General features: G+C 40.0%; 1 protein-coding gene across 1 annotated transcript in view; it reads right to left on the bottom strand.

Moving 5' to 3' along the window:
• Positions 1 to 13,484, bottom strand: part of rapgef2b (Rap guanine nucleotide exchange factor 2b) — a 103,497-nt gene extending 90,013 nt beyond the window's left edge. Inside the window, exon 1 of the mRNA XM_084549903.1 lies at positions 12,451 to 13,484. Within this exon, the coding sequence (XP_084406029.1) occupies positions 12,451 to 12,519 (69 nt within the window). The 5' untranslated portion in view covers positions 12,520 to 13,484. The remainder of the gene's footprint in view (positions 1 to 12,450) is intronic.
• Positions 13,485 to 19,774: the final 6,290 nt, after the last annotated feature.

Genomic DNA, 19,774 nt, shown 5'->3' on the forward strand with positions numbered 1-19,774 from the left:
TAATAACTGACTACCAATTGTTAGCAACTTGTCTTTGTAACATACAAAGTCACAGATGGGCTCAATAAAGTCTAGGCTTAACTTTAGCCTTAAAATTGGAACCAAACAAGGATAAATGGGCTGGCAGTTAAGGGATGTTATTTGCACTGCTACCAGTTCCCAGTGCCAATTCATCTGTCAACCAATCAACATAAACATAGCACTAAAGGTTAATCTTGTGATGAGAAAGTACCTATATCCTGAAATGGGTTTTCAAAAAAAGAGCTGTGCACTGCGATCATTCTCAGTTCCTGCAATGCCAACACACAAGAACCTAATGTTCAGTTCTTATGACCTTCAAATGTTACAGGAACCATGAAAAAAGTGTCTTATACGAAACATGAACGCCCATAAATAAAAATCAATGCTTTACTTAAATAAATGGGACTTACTTTTCGACTTGGCAATCTGCTACACTAAATTGATTTTAAAAGCAACCTTGGCAGTGTTAGTGGTCTCGTGTTTGGAGCATTTCCAGAGGGTCTCCAGGCTGCAGGATTATCAGCACATGAACAGCATGTTCCCCCTGAGCTGGGAGCGAGCCAGCAACATTGCCTTTGTTTGTAACTAGACGACATTGTCATCCATGCTCTTTCATGGTTTGCCATCACAAAGGAGAGGGTCTAGCGCCTGCATGTGCTAGGTGTGACTCCTCACCTTTTTATCCCAAAGGCTGTGATTGACACGCTATAAACCTTCCATCCAAAGAAAACAATGACTGTGTTGTTCTTAAAAGCCGAGAGGGGAAAAAACAACACTTAGGTTAATGCGAGCTGATGACGTATCTGGTGAGATGCCAGGTTAAGTCACAACAAAGTGATAGCAGAACTGAGAGACACTTAAGCATATCAAATCAACAATGTCTCCCGTACGGAAGTCGTGTTCGATCACTTAACCTGAGTCATAAATTAAGGTCAAATCCTGATGCCCTGCTCGGAATTAAATGCTATTCAGCAACTGATAATTTGTTATTTATTTGGCCCATATGTACCACATTGTGCACCAAGTTCACTTAGTCTTGAATGGAAGCTTCCTGTTTACCGAGTTGCCTTATGATCCCACCCAAGGCCTTTCACTTCACTAAGATTAAAATAGGGCTGAGCTCCAGACGGACGGGGATTTCAAGCTATATCCTCAGGATGTTTTACAAAAGAAACACGGTGAACCATTGTGGTCTTTTAGGACTTCAGTCACAAGTTATGGTTTTCCCTTTCCTTGGTTAAATTAAAGTTCATCAAAGCCGCTTGGTACTGCTGATCTTTTCTTTTTCCATGTCATTCTGCCGTTTCATTGCATTTTGTTTCATAACGGTTGTTTAAATGATTTATTGCAACTTTATTGTTTTTTACGACTGTTTTGAGTTGTAGCACAATACTGCATATGCAATTAACAATTTTATTTGTTTTTAAAAGCATAATTGCACTACTAAACTGAACCCTTTTCTAAGAAACCTGAAAAAAAATGTTTGGTGACTGTGTGGCTTTAAGACCGACAACATCTATCTTTTACAGAGTATGTATTGTTAAATAAAATCGCATTAGAGAAAAAGTAATAAAAATGTCTCAGACTTTAAGTGCTTTAATATATGGCAAATGTCTATTCAGTGAATATTCTGTGCCCCTTTAAAAATTAACAAGAAGGCTGAAACTGAATTAAATTCTGGTTTTCCTTTTACTACTATCAGCATTTTTCATATACTGCTGTATACAATTATTACAAGGTAGACTGTAACTCTTGGTCTATAATATAAGCCTTTGTTTAAGTCTCCCTGACATGTGCCTACCCGCAGTTGGTACAGTTTAGCTAAAACATTTATTCCCGGTGCAGCGACAATATAAGTGGTGTGATCTTAACTGTTCTTGACAAGCACAAGCTGGTTGTAACAGGCAGTCATTGTGTTGGGTCAGCACCATACTTGCTGGTGGATTCAAAGCACCAGAGTCTATAGGGAAGCATGCCTGAGTGGCCTGCATCTTTCCCTCCAATTATAATCAAATACAGTCTTCATTTAGCCCAATAATAACGCAGCCGCAGGCGGCCAGAGCAACAAAACCATCACATGAGAACACTGTCGCAGTGTGAGTCCCATATTTCATGACACTCAGAAACCAGCTAAAGAAACTTAAGCACATGGCACATTGGACATGGTCGCATTACAATCACAAAGCCATCTTTTCAAATGACATTTATTAAACCAATCTGTCAAAGCGGTTACGAACTGCTGACAGTTCTTTAAAACAGCAAAACCTACTGAATGTTTCACTGTAACACTTTTTGCTTGTTTATTTACAGTGTGGAAGTAGTAATTTTACCCTCTAACACCCTGACGGCAAACTGGATTTAACCATTATGCAATAAAGAATTTAAAGCTGACTTCGATAATAACCAATGAATTACATTGCAAAATGTGCAGATGCATTTAAAGCCACTATATGTGCAGCCTCTACACAGGTGTAGCACTTTATCTGACTGCAACTCTCACCTGTGAGGTTAGATGCACCGGCATGTGTAAACTGTTGTTGATTGGTATCTTTGCAGGGCGGGACTAAGATAAGTATTTCACACCCAGCCCCGATGCAGGTCTTTTTATATTCAGTATCAGACAATCTAAGTCCAGATCTGATCTTATATAAACAAAAATGTCCTCTTCTGCAAATTCAGGAACTCAACAGACAGTAAAAACCTGTGTTCTCTACTACAGAAATGGGCTGGTCATCCAACACCATAAATTCCGTAACCCTCTCTATGATATTTTCTCCCTTGACACTGTCCCGCCACTAAACAGAAGAGCACAGTAATCAGCAATTTTACAAACTGCAGCTGTACATTCTTTTCTGTACTGCAGATTACTGTGTTCTAACGAAGAAACCGCCGCTCTTCTTTGTTTTCTTTTTGTCAGCTTTCCCGTTAACCAACTACTGTTAAAACAGAAGAAGAAGATGCTACAGGATCGTGGTTTTGGTTTATGGCAAAATAAAAATAAAAAACTATAAAGACTGGCACTGATGCCTCACAGCAAGAAGGTTCCAGGTTCAAATCCATGGGCGGACTGGGCCTTTCTTTGTGGAGTGTGCATGTTCTCCCTGTGTCTGTGTGGGTTCTCTCTGCGTACTCCGACTTCCTCTCACTGTCCTGTGACAGACTGGAGCCCCCCCCCCCCCCCCCCCCCCCCCCGACCCTTCACAGGACAAGCCGCTACAGAAGGTGAATGAATGAATAAATGAATGAATGCAAAACCATAAAAGGTCGCTTACGCAAAATACCGATCCTTTAAAAATGCCTGGATTGGCCCCAGTACCAATCAGGACATGCCTTAAAATAAAATAAGATAATCCTTTATTTATCCCACAGTGGGGAAACGGTTTATGGAGACCTTTTTTATTTTAACTGCTAAAAACTACTACTTGTGACCACTTGTAATTACCAGCAGAGATACCACTTTATTCAACCTGGTGCTGCAATCACACTAGTAGCAATATTTCAAGGAGCTACAATTTCAGTGGAAGGCGGCGATATGAAGTGTCAAGCTGACACTTGCTGCATGCTACAAATCAAAGTTGAGCTGGCTTCAGCTGTGATTTTCTAGCTTTAACTTTTGTAACTCAAAGGGGGAACGCAGCACAAGGGCCACGCAACACCAAGCTATCCAGATACAGGTGAAAAAGAAACATCACCTGCCTCCATTCACTGTAGTTCTTTGTCAGTTTGGTGCGCCTAGGCCTTAAGCAATGGCATAATTAGCACAAGATTAAAAACACTTGAGTGGGTTGTGAGTTTTGTTTAAATATCAAGCAAAAAACACTTATTAGCAAATAATTTAAGGAACAAGTATGGATGAACTTGAAAAGGACTTATTTTCATTTACCCTATTCTTCCATATGCAGATTTGTTTCCAAGTGGTAGAAATATGTGTATGACAGTACGTATGATTCAACAGTGAAATATCATAAGCTTGCAGGGCCATCATATTTCTGTCATGATGACTGGCCTTGCAGGGCTCCTTTGTTACTGTGACTGGTTTGTGCCCATTGTGTTGTTCTGTACAGTTCAAGCTAACACCCTTTTTCTCAACAACATTTGTCTTCCAGAGTTTAATAATGCAGCCCCTTGCAGAGCATGTTTGCTCAAACTGAAGGGAACCAAATTACTCAAACACGAATAAGCACTTTAAGAAGATTGTACAAGCATTAGCCTCTCAAAAGAATTTCTAACGTGGCATTATGTAAGCCTATTTTTGATACATGGTCTCTGATACAACTAGGCTACATAACACATAAGGAGATCTGAATACTAATCGTGGCGAAGATGATTAATGAAAAGCATTTGCTCTCAGCAGGAGTAGTTTAAGTGTGAAGGAAATATGGGGCCATATGGGAAAACGTCTGGTGGAAGATGGCTGTTTGAGGTCAACCGAGGCAAGTGTCAATTAGCCTGGTCAAGGTCTGAGGCGCCGATGAGCTAATGCCGCTTAATAAATAATGCTCAGCTGTAACTGACATCACAACATTTAAGACAGAAATTATAGCTGGAACCGTGCGAGAAGAGCATACCACAATGTCACTAGAGGGGAATGTTGCATCACAGCGGTAAATGTGTTTCCACAAACCTCTCCCAAGGATGCTAAAAAATTCTGGGCACACACAAAGCCTACAGTTTAAGGCTAGGAGAAAGTGTCCTGATAATCTCAGACTGGCATCCGAGCCATATGCACTCGTTAGAAAGAGAATGTAATTGAAGGTTCAGTTCAAGCAAACTAAAATAATTATGCCCCTTCTTCCCAAAAGCAGGAAGCAGCGAGAAACTGTCAAACATTCCAGCAAGAATCAGATTACGTTGAGGCCTTGGTAATGAACGGACATTTTCCCTGATGGGTTAGAGGGCTGCTGAGTTGGAAACGTGACCAGCTAAAACTTAGACAAACCCTCAGGGACCAATTACAAAGATAAGGTTTCACCAATCCACCCCAGTGCACACAGGAAGTGGAACAACCGTATTCCTAATCACCGATTTCTGAAAAGGGAACAGGTTTGCTTTCCTTTTCGGCTGTCCCCTAACCTGCATCTTCCTCCTGGTGTAACTCAAAGACTGCAGCCGAGGCACTTTTCACTTTCAACAAGAGCATCCATTAGCACAAACAACTGGTTTTGCTCATGCCAGTGCTGTAATGAATCACCTCTTTTAGCGCACATGGCAGGTAATCACCTGTCTACCACCAGCACAGCTGTTAATAAGCCACAGTTTGCACGAGGCATGACAGACCACGTTAAGATCAAAGGAACCACCAGGAAGCAGTGTTACGACTACACATTAGAGCTCCACACACACAAATCAATGTGAAATCAGCTATTACATTGCATATGCAATCACAAAACCTCATTCTCTTCGAGTTTAACATTCCACAGTTTCACTTCACACTCTTCCTGACCTTTCCTAACCTGCATTGTGCATTTGTTTACACTAGAAGTGGACAGATGCTCTTTGCATACGGACACACAATAAGCTGGTGGACTGAAGTTTATTGCTTCAAGCTGATTGGCCTTTGTCCAATGCTAGCAAAAAGCAGTGTAATTCTGATGAATACTTCTCCAAAACAACAGTGAGTTAATTCTACTTTATCATCTTTAAAATGTAATCAAGGTAAGTGCTGTTACCAAGCTACAGGAAAACGCTCCAAGAGCAACAAACAGTGAGTGCAGCATAATAAATTAAAATATATATGAGCAATTAAATTTTATGTACATACTGGTAGGTAACACAGTATGTCCTAATTTTTTCAATAAACAGCTTTATGTAACAGGTATTGTTGTGTAATCAGACTGTCTGAAGATCCATGTCCGTGGTCATTCCTTATGTTCTTCATCAGGAAAGTGGATTTGGTGAAATCTAATACAGGTTTTGGAACAGGCCCAAAAGGATGAGAAGCGCTGATCTTTTGAGTGTCATATAAAACTGCTATCGTGAGCAAATCATATCATAAAAGCACAAGGGAGCTGAAAATCAAGACCACCATCTCGATTACACCGTGAGGTATGACAGTACTTTCAGTGCTGGCAGCGCCTCGCTGATAAATATTTGAAAGCTTTGCTTAGGCAGGTGAGCCATCCACAAGAGGCTAGAGGCTAGTGTGTACAAGTAGACAGACATATTGAGCCATGATGCTAATGAACCTGGCTGGGCAGTGAAGTAAGATGGAGAAAAAAAAAAAAGGACTGACTGCTTTATATGACGATGAAAAATAATGCTGGGTGAATGATACATTTAATTAATGCTTTAGTAACTGATCAATGTTATACTTTACCAGATGAGTCACAAAAAACTGTAAATATTTAATTCGATTTATACAGTATGAAATGTGTGTACGCAGAATAAAGTCATGTTCACCACGAGGAAGGATTATACAGTAGCTCATACACCAGAGTGAGCCCACACTATGTGGGACTGAAGCTAAAAAGCTAATTTACCCAAAGTAGTCTGGTAGTTGTTTACAAGGATATTACAACCATTACAGATAAACTAGGATTTTCACAACGTTACATGGTGATACCACAGTACAAAACGTTCTCAACTGTTCAAGTGGCATTTTGTGTGAGCCAAGGATTTAGGGATTGCCAACTTTCAATCTTCTGTAAAGTAGGTGTCCCCTTTTCCAAAAATGCTGCAACCTTCCAAAATCTCATTTAGAAACAAAGCTCTTAATGACAGCCACAGCACGTAGCGTAATTCAACAGCTGTCATGCAAATTTTGTAAGTCAGGAATGGTTTATTCCCCACTCTCACTGAGCAGCCAAGCGGGTCTCAGGCTGATTTATGTAAAGACTGTGGTCGCTCAGTGGCATGAGGTCCGTTGCCTTCTATTGTGAAGACCAGAGGAATTTCTGGAGCCTTGACTTCGGAGCTGTTCAGCTTTAAAAATATCTCAAGGAATGTGAATATGAGAAACTGAAACATGCCTTTTCTTAATGATGCGTGTGATTCATCTGATTCAAATGTACAGAGTGACCCTGAAGGCAACATCCCAGCTTATCAGACAAGATTAAAAAAGCAACCACTGCATGAATGACTTAAATTGGAGTGAGCCCGAAACATACAAGCTTTCAAGAAGACAAAAATATGAAAGCAGGGCGAGCAGAGTACGCAGTGTGAGCAGAAGCCAGCGTGAGCTCTCTGGATAAACATTTCAGAAACTGTGTTACTTTGACTTTCTCTCACCCTCTACTGTAGTAAAAGGAACATAATTTAGCTGAAGGAAAGAAAGGATTGTTGTGCAACATCTGCAGGACGGGCACATTATTCACATACAACTCTTGAGGAAGGAATAAACCTTACTTCTCATAAAAATCCAATCAGTACACAAATACATGCACTCTCAATTTTGTAATAAGAAAGTGATGACATTGGATATGTACTCTTTCATACGGGAATCTGAGAACATTTTTTGAATCCATTATGGTGCAAACAATTTTTAAAATCGATGATAAATCCTAGGTTTTGATGTGACAATCTTTGTGTGTTCTGCCTTTTTTCAGCTTCACAACTCCTCAAGCCTACAGAAGGAAATCCACTGTGCAAGGGACAAAGCTGTAAAGCAGCCAGAAATCGCATAATAGCTAAATTAAAACTAGTTGAGATAACCTAAAAAATGACTTGCTTGAGAATTGCTTTTCATATTATCTGTCACACGTGCAAATCAATTCTCCTCCCTCAATATGGCATTCACAAAGAGTGTCACAAAAATTCATTTTACTTCAGGAGCTTTAATCTTAATCTATGTTTCAAAGCATCAAGCGTCCACCTACCTTAGTCATGGTAAAATAAGAAAAACATCCAGTGCAATCAGAAACAGTAGATACACACCACTAGTAGCCAACACTATAAAAGAGCTTTTGCTTGGTTTTGTGCTCCACTAGTATTAAATTATGCTCCCTGGGCTGTGTGTTCAACTTGCTTCAATCTCAGTGGTGCATTTAAACACAAACTACCCTGGATTGGCCTTTTCATTATTCAATTTTAGGGAGTAGGTGGCGCACAGGGCTGGATAAACATTCTGGTGTGTTCCAGTAAGGTTAACAGTTTCTGGTATGCAAATGTTTTCTGGCTTGAAGTCAGTCATGATATCAGACATTTATCTGGCCAATAAACTGGAAAACAACTGCAGTAAACGGGTTCCATGTTTGATTTCGGCGGTTCTCTTTGCTGTCATAACATTGACGAATCCAGTCTTTCAATAAAATAATTAATATATTTTTATGAGTCAGCTGACCAGAATGCAATTCTCCCATAACCAAAGCTTATCTAAATAAAGAGTCAAACAAGCTAAGTCAGGAAATGCGCCGGTCTACTCTGTCGGCATCGGTTCGTTTGTTTCTTTTTTTCCCTTCCTGAAATCATCTCCCTGTATTTAAACTGGGAGGAATACGTCACTGAGGCTGCGGTGTATGTCTGTGTGTGTGTGTGTGTGTGTGTGTAACCACTTCTTCGGGCTGCGCTTAGTCTCCACTTCCAACACAAGAATAACATGTGACATCACTTTACTTCTACAGGGTTAGTGCTGCATGCAAACGCCAAGGAGAACAGCGCCTAAATATACAACACTGATCTGAGTTTTATGACAATTAGGAAACATTGTGTTGCCTGGGAAAATTACACTTGATTAGTTCTGTTTAAAAAAAAAAAGTAAGAGTTTCTACAGAAGTCTATCCTACTTTTTTGCAGGAGGGTTTTTTAAATAGATGTTCACATGCTTCTGACAAAAATAGGAAGGTAGTCACAAAACAACAAGCTGCTTCAAAAAGTAAAAACAGAGCTTTGGGGCAAACGGGGTTCTGAAACGTTCTTCCTGCTAGCAGGAAAAAAAAGCATCCTGATGCTCTTCCTCTTCCTGATTGTTCATGGCAGGATGCTAGAGGGCAGCCATACACTGCAGAGAGGGCAACCACATACACATCATTTTACAACTTGTGGTTTTAGGCACAGGTTGATTATCAGCTGCACTAATACTCCCATTACACTGATATATTAAGGCAGTACAATGAATATACCTTGTTCTTTCCATTGACATTTTTATGATGTCATAAATTGTCATAGATACTAGATACTAGATAGGATGAAACCAAAGGTTACGGTTTTGGGCAGGTGCTCAGATTCACATAACTGTACGCATTAACCAAACCATCTATTCACTGCAGTCGCGTAATATTTAAAAATAGCAATGTGATCTGAAAGTAAACCCTGTTCTCTTTTAAATAAGTTAGAAACCAAAAGCATCTGCCTGTTCACTTATGCAATAACAGGATCCCACTATGTTAACCTGCCAGCTGCTTTCTTGACCCGTTTCTATCACACCATGTTCATTCCACAAACGTACGTTTTATTTGAAAACATGTCACATAAGCTACAGCTTACTGTCAGTTTCATTGAGTAATATCCAACAAACAGCCTATACATTTAGATTTATTTTACTCACTAGGAGCAAGAACTGCACCTTCATGCGCAAAAAAAAAAAAAAAAAAATGTGTTTGTTTTCCTCCTAGTGTATCTTCATAAGGTCACTGTGAGCCTGCACCGATCTTCCAGAATATGTGGAAACAATGTAAAGTAGGCGGCTTGTCCTTCCAGCCATGTGGCCATGGAGCAGGGTCACCGCAACAGAGGACTGTCGTTTGTGGCCTTTGGCTTTGCCACCTGGCTAAACAAGAGGACAGACGACTGTCACGGGTCCAGCTATTTGCTGAAAATAATACAGAGAGGTGACAGCAGACATACTCGGCTCTAGAGAGGCGAGAGTGTGCAAGATCTTGCTCTCAAATTAAGTGATTTTACTCATGTATTCCTGGTTAGATGATGCAGTCTTAAACAAATATTTCATTAAGCCACCTTTACAAGGCTGAGCTCAGTGTTTGACCATGCATCCTGCAGAGGATGTTTTAGTGTTTATTTTAGATACCTGCCAAAATCAATTACAATGTTGATTAATGCAACTGTAAGTTAAAAAAAAAATGGTTTAAGCTTTGACAGTTAGCTAAAGATGGCTGCCTTCATCTCCCGAAGCTAGCTCTCTGACATTATATCATCTGTCATTTATATAGAGAATCAAAAGACATCCCTAGGGAGAGAAAGATGTTCTTTCATGATAAAGCCACAGGAACCCTCACTTGTCTGAGTGCCCATAATGAAATCGACCACCCATACAACCCATTTAATTTTAAAGTTAAATAAAAAAAAAAACGCTAAATGTAAGACTAGACTAAAATGGGGCAAATGTGTGTTTTTAATGTAAATGCAAAAAAATGCCCATCAACAACTGAAACACTGCAACATACTGAAATACTGTTTTATCTGAAGAAATGTAATTCTGTGTAGAATACATAATTGAATTTGGACATGAAAAAGATATTACTGATCAAAGAGTCAAGTTGTGTTATCTTAATTCATATCACAACTGCTTTAAAAAGTGCAGAGAAATCGTGTCCTTCTCCCCCTGCTCTATCCGCTTCCTTTGTCCACTGTCAAAAATTCAGTGCCCTTCCAGTTACAGTCCAAAATCATGTAACGTAAACTGACAAGACCGGTGAGCACTCTACCTGTCAAGTGGTCAGTTATTTAACCTGCCATGTGACAATGAGGTGAGACAGAGGGTCAAATCCCGATGTGGTGAGTCGTGAGCGATAAAGACAGATCCCTCTAACCGTTAGCTAATCCTGACAGAGAGGTCCCGCCAACTCCATTAGGATAAACCATGTGAGCTGCCACGGCCGCAAGACATTTGAAAAGAACACACAGGAAAGGTGTTGCAACTCACGGAGTGTATAGGCTCACAGTCACATGAGTTTCAATACCGTGAAGACTGAAAAATCGAGAAGACAAGGGCGGGTTTCCTAACGGCTTTCATTCCTGTGAAAAACGTTCAAGGACCACAGACATACTAGTGATTTATTACTGGATCTTCTAGAAGGACATCTTTTATTTAGGTATTTTAATCTACTTACCAGCGAAGACATTTGAATTACCACTCACATATTCAAGGCATGTAAGGAATGTCACAGAAATAGCATTTAGGCTTTGTTGTGACACTGAAAGGTGGGTTGTCAGGGCAGTTTTTATGGTTTTATGGTATATCACAGATCTTACAGGCCATTACTTATTTATGGGAAACTAAGCAACAATAAGTCCACAACAGCTTAAATATCATTCCAGTAATATGACTGGATAACTGACAATTTAAAGCTAATATAAAGTAAGATTAATGTTAATTTTGTATTTTTGCATAGCTTTAAACTGAGCATTTTTTGACACTTTTTATTGAATGGACGACACAATAAATCAGAGAACAACTGACTAATTGACAATGATTTTTATCTTTGCTTTAGCCCTATGATACTTGAGGTGAACACTGCTGCCATTGACACAAGCATATTCTTTACCCTGATCTCCATCGTCGTGACGGAATCTGTCACCCGTACAAATTACAGCACGCATTAATCTGTAAAGACCACGGGCCTAGGGCAGTTAACAAGCCACCAATGACACACCATAATTGTTTCCTCAATGTCAGACAAGACGGGCAGAGGCTGTGCCACTAGCTGTAGGTTTAAGCGGTGGCCTATTGATTGTCCATTTTGTGTAAACCCACACCCACCCCTGCCCTTTAAAGCAGAGCCAATTTCCAGTGCTCAAATGAAACAATATCATCTTTATAGCCCAACTGGATTTATATTTGGTCTACCAGAAAAAAAAATGCAGAAGCGCACATCCGAATATTTGAAGACACACAAGCTTGGGTGTGTGGCTCATGAGTAATAACCACAGGCCACAGTATTTGCATGCTCAGAGGGCATCCGGCTGGCACAACCTGAACACACTGAGGGGGTACAGTGCAGTAACAGTACCGAGCAACAGAATGAAACTAATAACAAAGGACTGGTTTGTTTATTCGCCTTCTGTTCTGCAGACCCACATTGCTTATGTTCAGTGAAGACCTACATTGCAACATCAAAACAAACATTGATTTCTGTTGAATGGTGCATGTTTGCAGGCTACTATAAGCTATTAGGTTAAAATTGGCCTCAGTGGTACCTTTCTATTATTATAGACGTTTTTTTTGCACAGTGCAAAGGTGGCTTTGCAAAATGCACAAACTGGTTCCATTCCCACCATGGCTGCAGCTCCTATTATGTTAAGTAGCCCTGATTATCTCCGCTGATAGAGAGCTTAGCGGGATGTAGTCCTACGTAACGCTGGAACAAGCTGAATGGCAACAGTTGAGCACAGAAACACTGCTAAAACTGTTGCAGTTTGGGCAAGCTGCAGTGTCGCGAGTGTTGCAATGCTGTAATGTAGCAAGGGAGTTGCAAAACGCAGCGGAAATAAGCACTTCAATTACTAGTTAAATGTAATAAATCATTTCTTCCTGACCTGTTGCGTCCTTTCAGCCGGATTCATCATGACAGCTTGCCGAAAGCTGTTATCCACATAAGACGCCATTGTTTTGGAAGACGCCGTCTAGAGGAAACTGAATTCCTTATCCTTTAAAAAAAAAAAAAAAAAAAATGCGTATAAATATCCAAGGGTGCGGATATACACAAAAGAGGTCCCCCTCTATTGTCTTGCTTTATTCTTGTCGCCTGCGCTCCGTCGCAAGCGGATAAGCTGGGAGTGCCCGAAGCCAGGCCACGACTGGAGCCAGACAGCCGAGCAGTCTCCTCAGGGGTGTCTGTCTTTCCTCTGCCCGAGCCTCGGAAACCGGGCCGCCAACAACCTGTACCCGGCAGACCAGTACGCTCCAGGAGGAAACTTCCCTTTTTTTCCTTAAAAAAGCTCCAACTGTCTCTTTTAGTTATTTTCTTAACGCGAAAACTGCTGTCCCTTTATGCAAGCCAGTGTTCATCAAAGCCATTCCTTGTCTCTTCGGCATTCTGCTAGCGACGGAAAGAAATTCCATGCAGGACCCAGCGAACAATAAAAAGTGAGCTAAACGCGAACTGTTATCCCGTCAACAACAACCTGGCGTCCATTATGAGAGATAGAGCCCGCTACGCTCACTGAGAAAACCAATTATACTGTCATTTTCTTTTAAAGAAAATGGATCTAAAAGTGAAGATAGGTCCGCCGCCGTTCAGCACTGTTGTATGCCACCATGGTGACTGACACACCGCGGTCAAGTCGGAAGGAGTTAACCGGAGCACTTCCTTGATAACTTTTCAAAATAAAACTCGAGCAACGCGTTTTCATACAAAGAGATAACGGAGGATCCCGTACGTTCAAGGAGGAGTCTGTGATACATTTGTATACTTACACATTGACACGTTTTCTCCCGAAATGTATTTTTCCTATAAGCTATTAATAAAGAGTTGTACCGAAAAATGCTGCAGCATGTGGCGCAAATTAGCTTTCCTTTTTCAATTTCATATTCAAGGTAAATGAGAGAGCAAGAGACAATTACAATTCAAAACAATCTATCATGCATAAGGCATGGTAGGCACAGAATAATTTTAGTATGAGTGCCTAAAATAGAGCTTATTTAATTTAGGCAATTATATAGTATATTTTGAAGGCGAAATCGTTGCACTTCCGGTCTAGCTGTTGGTATCTCAGTTGCATTTGATAGAGATTTAGTCACAAGGAGGAGGCTCATTATGGGCGAGTCCATTTAACAAAAAAAAGAAATAGGGAGGGGGGTAAAGTGGCAAAAAATTATGCTCTGGCACCACCGTGTGACTTAATACGGAATTACATATTTAAACAAATAAATGCAGCATATGGCAATATCGTCTACTTATGTGTTTAATGAGGATTGTAAATATATTTTTATATTTATATGTATCCATTAATAAAGTCATAAAGGCTTGGATGACCTGTAACTTTCTACTTCTAAACTCAGACAAAACAGGAGTCCCTAAACACATCAGATATTCTTAGAATTAGACTTAGTCTTAGATAAACTTCAGTGATCCTCAAGGGAAATTCCTTGGTCACAGTAGCTTAGTTTCACATAAAAAACATTCTTAAGAACCACAAGTAATTGAAAGATTAAATAAAATAAAATATAAGTAACATCTAGTAAAAAAAAATAAAAAATAGAACTGGGGCCTGTCAGACAAGTAATCAGTAATCCAGGAGACAGTGGAGGAGATGACAGCCATCCTGAGCAGCTTCTCACTCATCAGAAAGAGCTGAATTGTGTTAAAAGCACTGGAAAAATCAAAGCATCATCCACACCAACATGAGGCTGATATGCAAACTGAAGAGGGTCCACTAAAACACATAACCACATCACATATTCTCTAACTGATCATATAGTTTCTCAGGATGGCTTCTAGTACTACTATGAGAAGCCTACGGGTTATATTTGATCAGGATATGTTCTTTAATTTGCGCATGAAACAGCCGTGACTGCCTTCTTTCACCTGTGTAACATCCTCAAAATTAGGAACATCCTGTCTCAGAGTGATACTGAAAAACTAGTTCATGCATTTGTTCCTTGTATGCTGGATTACTGGCTGTCCAAATGCCTCTTTAAAAAGCCTCCAACTGATTTAAAATTCTGCAGGAAGAGCACTGGCAGGAATTAGCAAGAGCACTTTGCTCGCAAAGTGCAGGCTTACTTGTGGTTACTTGAGTTTTCAAAAAGTAAAATGGGAGGTAGGGCCTTTAACTAACAGCCCTCTCTCTTGTGGAAGCAGCTCGCAGTCTGGGTTTAAGAGGCATAACATCCTCTCTACATTTAAGGTTAGGCATAACAATTTCCTTTTTTGACAAAGCAGTTAGGACTGGCTCAGGTGACCCTGAACCAAGCACATGGGTCACACCCTATAACCTGATATCTGCTTGTGGTTTCCTCCTGTTAAAGGGAGTTGTCCTTTCCACTAACTTAGTGTTTACTCTGGGGATTTCAGGCTCTGGGATCTGTAAAGCACCTTGAGACAATCTGAACTGTTCTCAATACTATATAAATAAAAATGAATTTCAGTTGAATTATAATATAAATATAAAAATATCCTGTATAAAGGAAGAAAACATAGAGAACTGCAAATTCTAAAGATATGTAAATTCATTCTTTATGTGCTACGGACACACATCATAAGCACTAAACTGTGAGAGTCAGCTTTAAAGCTGCATTAAATAATGAATAAGACCCAAAATCCAGTGGGTGCTGGCTTCATCTAGTGTCTGTAAAGGGTTTAAAGTGTTCTGTTCTCAAATGTCTCTCTAAATTTAATAAAAGCATGCATAAAACACAAATGAAAAAGGAGATGCTTCAATGACTTCAATCATCAATCACCCTTTATGCTATTTCTACCTTGATCTTAATTCATTTGATGAGACCACACACTGAACATATGAAGTGGACATGGTTCAGTAGCTAAAGCATCCCCTGTTTTTAGAATGCAACTAGGACACAAGCAGTGACTCCATGACAACCAGTGGCTGCATGACAACCGGCCATGACCCCATGGACAGAGCAACTGCTGGGCTCGAGTTAGCGCCCCAAGGGTGCTTGTTATACAGGTATATCTAGCCTGCAACCAAACACAACAGTTAGGGGGAAAAATGACGCAAAGAAGTGAAACAGGTACAGGAGGGCCGCAGCATGGGCAGCGGATGATTTTTACAGGTAGGAAAGCACAATTTATGGAGATAAAAGTTGTTTTGCAAAGTTTGAAATTAGAATCATGTTGTTATCACTGCTATGATAGTCAGTTGGTGATAAAGTATGTATAGACAGCTAAAAGATGTTTACTTTTATTATGCATCATATACCTAAATGTGTTAAGGTTATTTAAGCATTTGGTTTTTGTGTGAGAAAATATAACTATAAGTGAACACATGATGGCACTGTAACAGTGACCAAAAGCAAACTACTCTATGTGTGCCTGTGCATTCCTGTACAATAAGTGTATGTACTCATGCCATTATTCGAGCTGTGTTCTTATAATGTGCTGTGCAGTATGTCTAGTTTTGTGTTTCTGACTGTTTTCCTATTATGTCACACAGCAAAGACTGTGGAATGATAAAACTGCTGTATGGAGCTGAAGACGAAAATAAAAAGAAAGCTTTAGAGAGTCTGTTCTGAAAAAAAAAAAACACATTTCAGAGATAACAACAAAACACATGTGCAAGAGATACTTTAAATGTAAAATTGAAGCAGATTTGTTTTGTTTTTAACTTCTCTTCTCACATGTGCGCTGATTCTGACCAGGCCCAGATGGAATTGGAGACTACAGGCCAAGATCTAATTATTTCCCCGGGTACACAAGTGACCTCAGTTACCTGTGGCGGGCTGCGCCACTTTCCCACCCTCCCGTGTCCAGGCAGAGCTATGTGGGCGAGGTGGGCTGGGGATGGCAGTACAACCAGCTGCTAAACAGTGGGACTCTGCTCAGCAATATGCAAATCAAGGTACGAATGACATCCAGCTTGTGTGCAGCTTATGCAAATAAGTGCACAGAGGCATCATCTTCAGTTGATGTGCCACAAAGTCACACCGAGACTGACTTTGAGAAATAGTTAGATATGATGCAATGTACAGCAATGTCATCAAACCTGGAATTAAACATTTGTTTATCACTGATGAGTGGAACATTTATCAACACTGAAGCAGATCCATTTCGGCTTGTTAATTTATAGATTGTAAATGCTGACTTCTAACGCCATAAATATATATTTTTAAGCCGTGATGTAGAAAAATGTCACATATTTTAAATCAGAAACGCATATGAGAGTTTTTCTACTGTGACACACTGAATTAATTAGATAATATTCTGGTATAAATTAAACTGAACTCAGTCATTTCTCTTTTTTTCTGACAGAAAACAGAGTTCCGAGCAGCAGTGGAGGACAGAGCCACTCAGAAGTTTCTGAACAATGGATAAGACAGAACTTATAAACGATACACACGTTGAATTTTTTTTGTGTCCATTGCTCGGAATCAAATTACATGTGTGTACTACGTCACTGGGATAAGATAGGACATCTCAGGTGTGCACAGTGTTGAGTGTCCACATTGTAAGTTATCTGCTTCCCCATCCATAATGCAACACTTCCACTTCTGCAGGAACAAGCAGTTCCAACGCTGCAGATAAGAGCTCAGCAGGCCACACAACCTACACAAATAATCACCTTAACATACACTCAGAGAGGTTCACCGTGTGCTCTTCATAAATAACACAATATCTACAATGACGTGTCATCACACTTACTGCTTCATTTCAATGCTTTAAGAGTCAGTAAACGAATAAGATGACTTATACGTGCAAAGTGTGCTAACGACAGCTGAAAGATAAAACCTGAATAAACTACAAGCTATAAGCTTTGTGTAGCTCCAGTTATTGTTGCATCTGTCTGTTTTGGTTAAAATGGCATTAAATATAGTATTTTCCTTTGTCATCTGTTTCCTCTATTTTTAAGCACACATTGTGACTTAACACAAAACGGAAAACAGAGGCATATTCATGATGGCTGCATTCCAGTTAGGGAAAGAGGTTGTGCCTTTGTGCATGCTGGTTCACTGTCATGGCTTACTGGGACACTTAACAGAGCGCCATCTCTAATTCCTCCTGTCTCTGTGTAATGATGCTGCTGGATACCGAATCTATCTATTATTAATGAGCCTGTAGTTTCTGTACTGTGAGTCAAAACGTCTGCAGAGAAAACGTTTATTATGTTCTCTGCTGCCTTTTGAGACCGCTATAAAATGTTAATCTGACGACTTCTATTCTTAGTGTTCAATACTGTACATCTACTTTATTCAGGAGATGAGAACAATTTGAGAAGTTCTGACATAAAGACAAGATACACACAAATTCTTAACGAAGATTTCCGGAAGTAGAAAATGTATATATGGGATAAAAACAGACATGTGGGGAAGTTTTAATGAACCCATTGCATACATGATTTCGAACAGGAATAAGAAGAGATAGGGCAAATGTGGAACGTAGAAAGATATTATCAGATGGATTAGTGAGGAAAACATTTCAAAATTTCCTTTAAAGGACTTTGACAGTGTCCCAAATGATACGCAAACACAACAGGTCAGACTCTTAATGGCAGTCGGACACGGCTTAAGATGCTACTAACATCTAGAATCGCATAAATGACACTGTTGTAGGCAGTCATTTAAGGAAGAATTAAAAGCAGCACATTGGACCAAGGCTGCTTCACTGTAGCAGTAGACGCTGGAAATATGCAGCTATTTAATTGCTAAACGAGTCAAGCATCAGCTAGATTCTGAAAACAAGGCTGGAATAACATTGCTCTTAAGGCTGACATCCTGGGAAACAGCAGCACTTGTATCTTGGCTGAGAGCTGAGAGCTGGGTCATATGAACCAGGAAATACTGTGGATAGCCTTAACTACATTCCCAGGCTCTTGAGCCATGTATTTATAGTAAATGCATCCCCAGGAAAAAAGGCAGGATGTGCTAGTTCCATAATCTTCATCATTGTGCTAAAAGGCAGTCAGAAATATCTCTGCACACTGAAAACCATCTGACTGCAACATTTGATTAGGAGATTTTTAACACTGCAGCTTAAAGAAATTATTTAAAAATATCCAAACATTCAGCAAAACTTCTTTTAAGGAGGTTCTAAACTGAACAGCCACAAAGACAAGCTACGGCTACAAATGCGTTCAGACTCTATCCTTTTTCTATGTGAACAAAATAATGATAATGGTTGAATATATGGGACCTTTAAAACTAAAAAGAATAATGTTACTTAAGGAGATAGCACAAAGAATCCTGGCAAGCTAGTAGTCGTTTCTAATGTTTGGATGCGAGAGACTGAAAAGTGATTATTTAAAATGCAAGAGAACCATGTTAAACAACCCAACCTGTAGGTAAACACGTATGTAATTGATGTTGGAGTCTCTCAGTGGCTTCCTATTTGTTTTCTCTCAGAAAGAACACGGTGGATGACTCACCAGAAGTCAACAGCTTCACAAAGAGAGTCAGTGCTAACAGCAGATGGCAATCTACCACCTGTGGCGAACAGAGGACTTGACTGTTAATGAGATGAGTTTGTTTGACTTTTAATCCCCTGTAACAGGTTGATTTTTTCAATCAGCTGAGGAATACTCAAGTTGATTCCAGTTGCTCTAGCACGGTTCTAATCACCTTCTGTGAAAGTTCATTATAAGTTTATGACTGGACTAATTAAACTATAAACTGGCCAAACAGGTGCAGAGTCAGATTCTTTGTCCAGGTTCTGAATACTTCCCCCCGGGTGGGATAATATGTGAGATATAGCACTTAATCCCCAAACTGAAGATTTCCTCCAAATATCACAATGATTCCGAAGGTGGTCCTTTTCTCCTTCCTCAGCGTCACAGATACAGACATTGATTTATTTGAGAAGCATCCAATAATCCGTCCCCATGGCTGAAGCAATCACATCCCCTCATGTCTCGGTGTAGATAACTGTACAGATTGTTCACCACAAGACAAAGCGACAATTTTCCCACAACAAACCACTCAGACATCAATTTCTTGGGGTCAGCTGCCGGTAATACCACCACTACAATAGGCTGGCCTCAATCTGACACTCACCTGAAGGCATTTTGTGGTTGAGACAGAACACTGTATGCTTTGCAAGAAATTGTGAATGTGTCCCACATGCAGTCAGGGTGCAAGGCTGCTTTAAAGTGGATCTTTGAAGACGGGATCCTGCAGTTAAGAGAAGCATAACTCTCTGTCCATGAATTATAATCACAAAAACCACTTCACTGACTAAAACCTATAGGT

Source organism: Chelon labrosus, assembly GCF_963514085.1.
Source record: "Chelon labrosus genome assembly, chromosome: 8".
Classification (NCBI taxonomy): domain Eukaryota; kingdom Metazoa; phylum Chordata; class Actinopteri; order Mugiliformes; family Mugilidae; genus Chelon; species Chelon labrosus.